General features: G+C 40.5%; 2 protein-coding genes across 2 annotated transcripts in view; one reads left to right on the plus strand and one right to left on the minus strand.

Moving 5' to 3' along the window:
• The window catches only part of LOC138045723 (clathrin heavy chain 1-like), a 49,811-nt gene extending 49,347 nt beyond the window's left edge, over positions 1-464 (plus strand). Inside the window, exon 32 of the mRNA XM_068892314.1 lies at positions 50-464. Within this exon, the coding sequence (XP_068748415.1) occupies positions 50-165 (116 nt within the window). The 3' untranslated portion in view covers positions 166-464. The remainder of the gene's footprint in view (positions 1-49) is intronic.
• A 1,025-nt stretch (positions 465-1,489) lies between these two features.
• On the minus strand, positions 1,490-6,006 carry LOC138044528 (uncharacterized). Its single transcript, XM_068891013.1, has 3 exons — positions 5,823-6,006; positions 4,915-5,205; positions 1,490-2,528 (listed from the first exon to the last, which is right to left on the minus strand). Exons 1-3 carry the CDS (start codon positions 5,923-5,925, stop codon positions 2,365-2,367), a joined length of 558 nt encoding a protein of 185 aa, XP_068747114.1. The 5' UTR covers positions 5,926-6,006; the 3' UTR covers positions 1,490-2,364.
• Between the last annotated feature and the right edge of the window lie 3,298 nt (positions 6,007-9,304).

Genomic DNA, 9,304 nt, shown 5'->3' on the forward strand with positions numbered 1-9,304 from the left:
TGGATTTAGTATCTGATACCTGTTCATTTGTTATGTGTTTTATGTTTAGGTGCCGATCAATTAATGATCACAGCCGGACCAAGCATGGTGCCAAACATTCCTGTGGTACCCGGTATTCCGCCCCAACAGTACCCTCCTGGGTACCAGATGCCGGGATACATGTAATCGGATTCAAATTTCCAAGAAACTTAATAGCTAGGCTTCCCATTTTGAGGCATTTTTTTTTTATATTCTCATCGGCTAACTGTTTACAGTGAAGCGAAATTTTAAATTCAGCGATAAGCAAGAAAATATTAAGTAGTGGAATTTGCATTGAATGGTAGAGAAGGAGGTGGAAGGCTTGTACTGTACGCTGTTACTCTGAGACAAATAACATCTCAAGGTTTTTGATTTGATTTTCACCTAGTGCCTGTCAAGCCGTAGTTAACTTACCAATGTACGGGTAATAAACGTTATCCATAGTACAACTGGTTTTCGGCGTCAATTCTTCGTTATTTCGCTGTACGTAATTTAAAGGGCTTGTGGAGTCTAAAATGGTAAAGGAACACACCTGAAGGTGTCGACGTGAAGTCTATGTAAACTATGGTAATCCAGGGGTAAGGAAATATTGCTTTACTGCATATGAGTGTATTTCGAAACCGGTCTGAGGTCGTAACCAACGACAGAATGAGGACTTCCGAATATCAAAGACGGGATCTGTTGGCAGATTATGACCGAGAATTTCTTTAGTATTTCGTCCCTATATCAAGATAACCGTCATTCTGACAACAGCAAGTGTCTGTGCTCGGGGTTTATTTGTGGCGGAAAAACTAACGAAGGAATTGAAGAATGCTGGCCTTTTTTTTGTCTTATTTACGCATTGTGTGTAATATCTCTTATTTTATGAAGATACACAAAAGGAAACGTCAGAGGTTATCCCTATCAAGGACGCTCCCTGTGTTAAATATAAAAGAAGTTATACAATTTCAAATGTGAGAATTATTAAGAATTGACTAAAAATTTACAAAATCTTACAAGGCAAGGACCAGGACTGGCCCAAGTACGCTACGTCGACGATCACCGTCTATCACTGTTTTCTACCAGTGATAGTCGTTTAGCCAGTTAAGAAGATTTCCACCAATTCCGTATCCCTTCATCTTCAGCAGACGCTGATGAGGAACAGAATCGAATGTTTTTGTAAAGTCCATGCATCCACTTTATGCGATTAATTTCTTGCTTTGGCCCGTGAATGAAAAGTACCGAGTAATTGCGATAAACAAGAACGAAATTTCATGAAACTAAAGTGCCTATGAAAACTTTTTCGTCCTTGTTGTCAGTAAACAATTATTGGATGAGGTTTTTGTGATATCCAGAATAATCAAGGTCGAGGTAAGGGTTATCAGCCGAAGCCGAAGGCTGAGGCTGATAACCCTTACCGAGACCTTGATTATTCTGGATATCACAAAAACCGAATCTAATAATTGTTTTATTGTACATTGAAGGAAAAAAAAAACGGTCACGACAGTGAGTAGAATTGGTAATTTATTTGTCACTGACAGCAAGCAACACAAAGCGCGCGAACTTGACATGATTACCCTAAGAAATCATGCACTGCGGTCATACATGACATGATTACCCGTGACCTTGGCTGACCTTGACATGATTAATGTATAATCTGCAGTTATGACGTCACGGGCGCTGATTTCGAAAATTCACTGTAGGCTTTCGGCCAATCAGGAAAGAGATAGTGAGCTCAATGTATAATAATCAGAGTAATTGTACCGACTTAAATTAAGTGACACAAGGTTATTTGTTCCATTCCGACATTAACGAGCATGGCTCCAACACAATTTGCTATCGCCTCCGTTTGCAGTCTCGACTAACGCAATAGTAGTAACTGTTCTTTCTTTTCGGAATTGAGACTTCATAATCACCCCGCACTAGTTGCAATCAAGGCACTTTAATCGCGCAGAACGCACTGTTTTACATGGAACGAGACCACGTTCCCAAGCAAAACGAACGACCCAAAATGTCTATTGCTTCGGATTGTGGTCTAGGGTTTTTTTCCGGAATCCTTTTAGTGTCTGCGCATTGTTCACAAACGCCAACAAAGCAATGATTTTTACTAGCGCGGCCACCCTGTATACGCAGATTTCTTACAGAGTTGGGAGATTTTTTTTATTTTACACGGAGGCAGAAAAAGTATTTCACAGTAAAGTGGCGAGGAAGGTTAATCATTTAGAAAGTAGATTCCAGATTCCAGTCAAGGGGAACATTTCTTTGTTGCATGTAAGGGTTTCGCGAAATGAGTTATAAATTTTGTACAGTGAAGGGGAAGGAGGTTAAGTGAAGCGAGGGGTGTTTTATATTATATGAGGACAGCTCTCAGCAGAAACCCCATTTTCCTTTCTTGTCAAAGTTTGTCGTTGTAGCGCACCATAGCGCCTCTCTGTCTTTATTGATGCATGAAATGTAAGAGTTGTTTTTGTAAGTGAATGGGAAATGGCAGCACGAACCATCTGAATTCCCTCCTTGAGACTGTAGACACCCTGTTGGAAAAATTGACAACTGGTTAACTTGGGTTGAACATGTGAAGTAGCCTATAGGAGAACTACAAAAACATTACACGTAGCAAGCATTCGACCTAGTCCTACAAAGTCCTATAAAGGAATGACCCTTAAAGTAAAAGACTGTAGCTGTTTCTGAGGTATTAGAGAGCTTTAGATTCTAGGACGAGAACGACTACGAGTACGAGATTTTCTCATAGGACTCCAAATCATTGATAATAGATGAGAGAGCGTCAACAAAAACGAGTTGGGGGAAAACTGATGAGAAATTGAGGGGTCCCCCAAAAATTTAGAGGTAAAAAGGGTAGTGTTTGAAAGATATATAAGGCGGGTACCTTATTAGCCAATGTAAACGCAATTAAACTAAATATAATTTTAAAGAGTGTAAAATGGGGTTGACAGGCCTACAATGACTCCCTTGTACGTGGTCTGGTTTCATTTTCCTTTCTCTCGAGGACATATTTGAATGGACCCCTCTTTTAGGCGCTTCCAGTAGATTTCATTTAGCAATTGTTGTTGCTATACGAGACTTGAGATTTGGACCTTCATACTACTGTGACATTTTTTCCAAGAAAATAGTTCGTCTTGATGATATATTTTTAGTTTCTTGGTGTTGATTTTCTCTGCAGCAGACCAGGGTTTTCATTTGAGGCCGGAGTCCGGACGTTTCTTCTAGTGGTTTCACATTCCATGTCCGGTACTTTGATGCCAATATTTGAGAGTTTGTTTTATTTTCTAATATCATATATTTTTTAGTTACTTTTTAAAGAGAATTTGAGTGAACTCCAGCCTTGCCTGGGAAAGTGAGTCATGAAACACTGGAAACAGCCTTTCTGAATGTTCTATTTTAAAAATTTCCTGAGGGAGGGGGGTGTACCCAGACCCCCCCTCCCTACGTAGCGCAGCAGCGCCAAAAAAGTAAAGTCCGGTTCTTTTAGAAATATGTCCGCTACTTTACAAAACTGTCGAAAACCCTCTCTGGAGTAATGTGAACGTGACCTTTTGGCCTCACAGTATTTTGGTCTCGACAAATTGACTTGTCGGTGGGAGAAGCGAGTGATTCTGCTTTTAACGCTTTGACCCGGCCCGCGGGATCTTTTTGTTCTCGAGCACCTGTTAGGTTGTGCCATGTATCAGTGAGATGGCTGGCTTTCTAAAGGCTTTGTTTGCGTTGCCTTTTTTGCGTTTCTTAGCAGATCGTTATGCTCTTTGGTGTTTTTGCCTTAATTTTTTTCGCTCGTGCTTCTGACCTCTGCATCGTGTATTGGTTTGTGGCCACGAGTAAGGTTGGGGGTGTCTCAAACTTTAGGGATAGTAAAATGGGGCCCCTGAGAATATTTAATGATGCAGCAAGTAGGGGTCCACCAAATTTTTTTAAATAGTAGCTAATTTCTCGTCTCCCCCTCCCCCGCCGAACAAGTTTATGTGAACGCTCCCTAAATATGCTTTTTATTGCTTTTCGGAAACCGTAAGTCTAGACTTAAACAGAAAAAGCAAAAAACTAAAAGTCTGTTAAAATGTTAAAATCTGGAAATACTGCGCAAGTCATCGCATGACATTGTCTTTTGAAGTTTCTTCTCATACAAACACCTTTTTTCAATTTTAACCAAGTTTGATAGCACACATTATTTGGAGGTTCCCTTCAACTGCGCCTTGAGCGTTTTGTCCTTGTGAAGATGAATCAGCATGGCAGAGCCAAGTAAAGACAAAGGCACACACTGATCTTATAGCGCAAAGCTCAGAATAGCCAACTGTTCTTTTACAAATGTGTGTTTGGTTGTGTTTGCAGAAAACTGCTTTCTGTGGAGTTAAATCAAGGACGACGCAGTCGAAGGTTACGAGAATCGTATAAAAACATTTTCCGTCTGAGTAATAATTTCACGATTTGAAAAGTGTGTATCAACTCGGTGTGGATGTTTTGAGAGAAAATTGAAAATTTATCGCCAGGTGCGCAGAACCGCAAATTTTGGTAACGTCACGTCGTTGTCAGGACCAGAAAGACTAAGAAATGATGCAAACTGCACACGCGGAGCGTGAAGAGCCTTTGTTTTTTTGTTGTTTCAGTAAACTTATTGTTTTGTGGCGTTCTCGTAACCGTCGTCGTCGAGCTTTTACGACTTCTTCATTATCTGTAAGAATCGATAGTTTGCATCGATGCAAACTGGGTTTTGACTTTTGTGGGCTGAATCCGGGCCTCGCCAAGGTCAGCTAAAACTTGTAACATGGATAAAGCTGTCAAATTCAATTGACTTCCGAATGGCGATGGTTTGCCTAGGCCGGATATGATTAGGTTTGAACTTTAGCTATGTAACGGCTTGGCAAATAGTATGACATGCAATCAATAACGCATGTGCATTGTCTATCTTACCATTTTGATGCTCGGATGCTGCAGTTGTCACTGTAACATTCATAAACGTATCATCACAGTCAAAAGGAAGAATAGAAATGGATTCCTGGCCTTCCAGTAAAAGTTGACTTGATTTCTCTGCCAGAGCTTCTGCATGGTAAACGACTGGTTTGTTTTGGTTCGCGACCATAGTTTTCAGTTTATAAATGTTTCCTGGTACCACAAATCCCTTGAATGATGTCTTCGATATGGTTTTCCAGATCCTTATTGGCTTATTGTATTTATTTATGAAAATCACACTCACACAGCTCACTGAAACGAAATAATTCGACGAACTGTCCATCTTGTAGCAAGAGTCCACGGGCACTTAAGTCAGGTGGGCAGCGTAGTGTAGGCGGACATGAACCGTGCGCCCTGGTTGACCACTCAATGCCCGAGGATTCTGAGTACGATATCGCAATATCCAGGGGGCTACTGTTTGCCTAGCTTGATGATATACACCTTATTCCAAAATGGCCGCCATTTTAGTATTCGTTTGTTGCTTGCAAATTAAAACTTTTTGCCTCGTTCTTACACTTAAAATTCAAAAGAATATGTAACCTTGAACGAGGCAACAAAGGCTAATTTGCATGCAAACAAAAGAATTACTAAAATTGTGGCCATTTTGGAATAAGGTTAGAAAGCATGGTTATATTAATTTTTCGAAAATCCACAACGAGGCATACATTTGCAAACATTTGGGAAGGCCATAATGCATTTAACAAGCAGTAAATATGAACAGCTGTGAGGAAGATATGATCAATAACTTTGCTTTCGGCTTTTAGAGCGAATCCCTTTCTTGCAGTAAAAATAAAATGTTAAACTGAGTACAAATACAAACAAAACCTAAAATGAGAGGAAAGAATTTAACTTTGGGGCCAAGCTCTTACCAGCGAACTTGCGATCCTTTGCTTTTTTCGCCTCTTTGAAGAATGGGAGACACTCAATGTTCGACAGTAACATAAAGAGTACTAGATAACGGAAATGTATCATTACAAACAAATCAGTCCAAGTCTATAACATTTGAAGAAATGTCTTCATTTATCCACAGTGTCATGCCGTCATGTTGAGATTCATCACCTCAAGTTACCTCAAGGTAAACTGAGTTTGAATCAATATTTCATTGTACAAATTTACAAGCACCTGTTGACCGGCTCTTTACTGTCACCTTGTCATGGTGTTGAGAGTGCGACCACACAATTGAGCCGGAATTATTGGAAGAAAAAAACAACCTCTTCGTGTAGCGATGTAAATACAAATAATTTAAGGCCTTGATTTTCAGTCACATGGAGCGAAGGTCATGACGTTATTGCGGCCAAACGAAGTGGCAGCCCGGCCAAAGAAAACTCTATTTTGAAGCAAACATTTCCTTTTATTTTGGTTAGAAAGCATGAACGCTGGTTACGGGGATGAATAGTCTCTGCGATAAACATTTTTACAGAACCTCCACGCTTAACTCGAGAAATAAAAGACTTTTCACGGTCTTCTACCTATTATAGGACGCCGGAGCAAACACACTCACGATTTCCTGAATTGAAGGCATAGCCTGAACCCGAAACGGAAAAGTCGACGTCTCCTTTGATCTTCCTTCGCACTTTGATCACTAACTGCAGGTTCTTCTCCAAGTGACAAACTCAGTTGATGCGACTTTATATGATGTACCACTGAATGTCTCAAATTAAAGAAAATAAATGTATTTTTGTATGCATCTATCGATATTTAGCAGTGTAATGTTCCCGTGAGAATGATCTGGGATAAGCTATTGTAGTTTCTCGGCAACGAACATACGAAAATACCTTACTAGTGAATATACTAAGAAACTGATTCATGCATTTATAATCAGTAGGTTAGACTATTGCAACAGAAAGGACAACTGAAAAATCAGAGTCTTTGGTAGGGACTCTGCCTTGGACTCCGATTTTTCAGTTGTCCTTTCTGGCAATAGTCTAACCTACTGGTTATAAATGCATGAATCAGTTTCTCAGTACATTCACTAGTAAGGTATTTTCGTCTGTGTCGGATATTATATAGATAAAAGAATGCGCTACCACAGGTCTTTGTCATATGCATTGCCATATCCATGTGCGAGTCAAATCAGGAACCCCAATTTTTCGCCGAGTGTACAGCCGAAGATTACATCAACGTCTCCAACCCTAATACTGCTAACAGACAGGTTAGATAACTGCTTGCTCGTGCCAATCACCAGAAACTCGGTCTTATCATCATTCAACATCAACTTCTCATTAATAATCCATGAACGAACATCAGCGATGCAGTTCTCCATAGCATCTAGCGCCTCATCTTTACTCGTACTCTCTAACGGGCGAAATGACAAGTATAGTATTCTATTGCACAACACTCTCTTTCACGCTCAGCCTGATAAGGTATGGGTAGAAAGTTGATCCAGCGTTTAGGAGGCGATAGCTTGTACCCGTGTGCTCGGACACGAATTTACCCGCAAGAGGGTGGGTGTGGAGGGCCGTTCCCCCTTTCCTCATTCGCGCTGGAAAACTGAGAGACTGAACGAGAAAACAACGGATCCTGTATTTATTGTTATCCTGGGGTGCGAAAAACACGTGCAACTCCTGCCATGTGTTTATTTGTCAGTTCTGTGTGATATCATGCTTCGCGCTATATTGTCGAACATTGTGAATAATTGAGTGTCATCTGCATACGAATGTGCAGACGGCAGGTGAGATTTAATGATACTGAAAAGTTTGCTACCATGGATAGTAAAAATCAGGGGACCAAGGCATGAGCCCTGAGGCACCCCACATTCCAGGCCAAATGTTTTGGAAAGAGCACCATTAATTGTAACTTGTTGCGATGGACCGCTCAAATAGGATCGAAACCATTCAAGAGCTAACCCACGAAGGCCGTGCAGTGACTGAAGTCTATGAATGAGAATACCATGGTTCACGGTATCTAAGGCGGCGCTCAGATCCAAAAGAACTAGGAGTGTCACATGACCCTTATCCATAGTGTACTCGTAAGAATGTCATTCTTAACTTTCAGTAGCGCCGTCTCAGTGGAGTGATGCTCACGATACGCACTCTGCATTTCCGGGGACAAGCCACTGGTCAACGTATGGGTCTGTAACTGGATAGCAACCGCTTTCTCATTAAGCTTAGAAGTAAACTGTAAATTACTTTTTGGGCGGAAGTTCTTATTTTAGTTCAGGTTTCTTAAGCAATTGGTGCACGAAGGCATTCTTCCAATCATCAGCGAACCGACCAGTTTCTAGTGATAAGTTAACCATCTTTGTGATGACAGGGAGTAGTTGTTCCAGATGTATAGACAGTATAAAAGATGAAGGTAGATCAAGGTCACACGATTTCTTACAGGATAGTGAGTAGTTTCTGTACATCCTCTTCAGTGGGTAGCATAAATTCAGAGAGGAAAAGGTCAGTCATTTCCAAGTGGATAGAAGAATCACATTCTTGCGCAACACTTGGAGGGGACTGAGTGCTGGCCGCCAGCTTGGATCTTATTGCAGTGATCTTACGAACAAGGTACACCTGTGGTCTCCCATACTGTTGACGAGCTTAACAGCAGAGTCGGGAGAGTTTTATCAGCCTAAATAATCGATAGACGCTTGCTCTCCCGAAAGAGCCTCGACTGATTTAAGCTGCGATCAGATCTTTAAGAGGATTTATGCTAGCACCATTATAAATATCAAAACTAATAATTAATGGTCTTCTAATTTAAAACGAAATAATGGGGTTACAAAAAGTTGTAGTCCTAACTTCAGCGCTGTGGATAAACCTGGATAGCCTATATAAAATTTCAGTTGCTCGTAAGTGAATGCGATCGATATCTGTCAATAAGGATTGAGAGCATGGGCCCCACACTACAATACCGTACAGAACACTTGGAAAAATTATCCTACCTGCTTATAAACAGGGCCAAACATTGTTAGAAAAACACGTCCCAGCATTGTTATACGAACGCTTCTAACGATGTTGAATACGCAAGGATACGCATATAAAATTGTTGGAAATACGTCACTTTAGTCACACAACCTAATGATGGCGTATGTTTTGTTTGTGTTTTGGAGACTGGGCCCTTAACTCTGATTGGTCTTTGGAATACAACATTGTTGAAAGGGCGGCTACGCGCTTCAACATTTGTTGTATGTTGGAGAAAATGTTTGATCCAAATCAAAACATTCTTCCAACAAAAAATGTTGAACAAACGTCATCAAACATGCATTCTACACGTTCTAACATTGTTGATCCAACAAATGTTTTATAACAATGTTTGAACGTGTAGCCGTGGCTTAAAGATATGCTAAAAATTGCAATATAGGGGACAAAGCAGCTCTAAACAAATTAAAAATAAACACTCAGCTTTAAGTTTATGATCCCTCCGA

This window comes from Montipora capricornis, chromosome 4 (genome assembly GCF_036669925.1).
Source record: "Montipora capricornis isolate CH-2021 chromosome 4, ASM3666992v2, whole genome shotgun sequence".
Lineage (NCBI taxonomy): Eukaryota > Metazoa > Cnidaria > Anthozoa > Scleractinia > Acroporidae > Montipora > Montipora capricornis.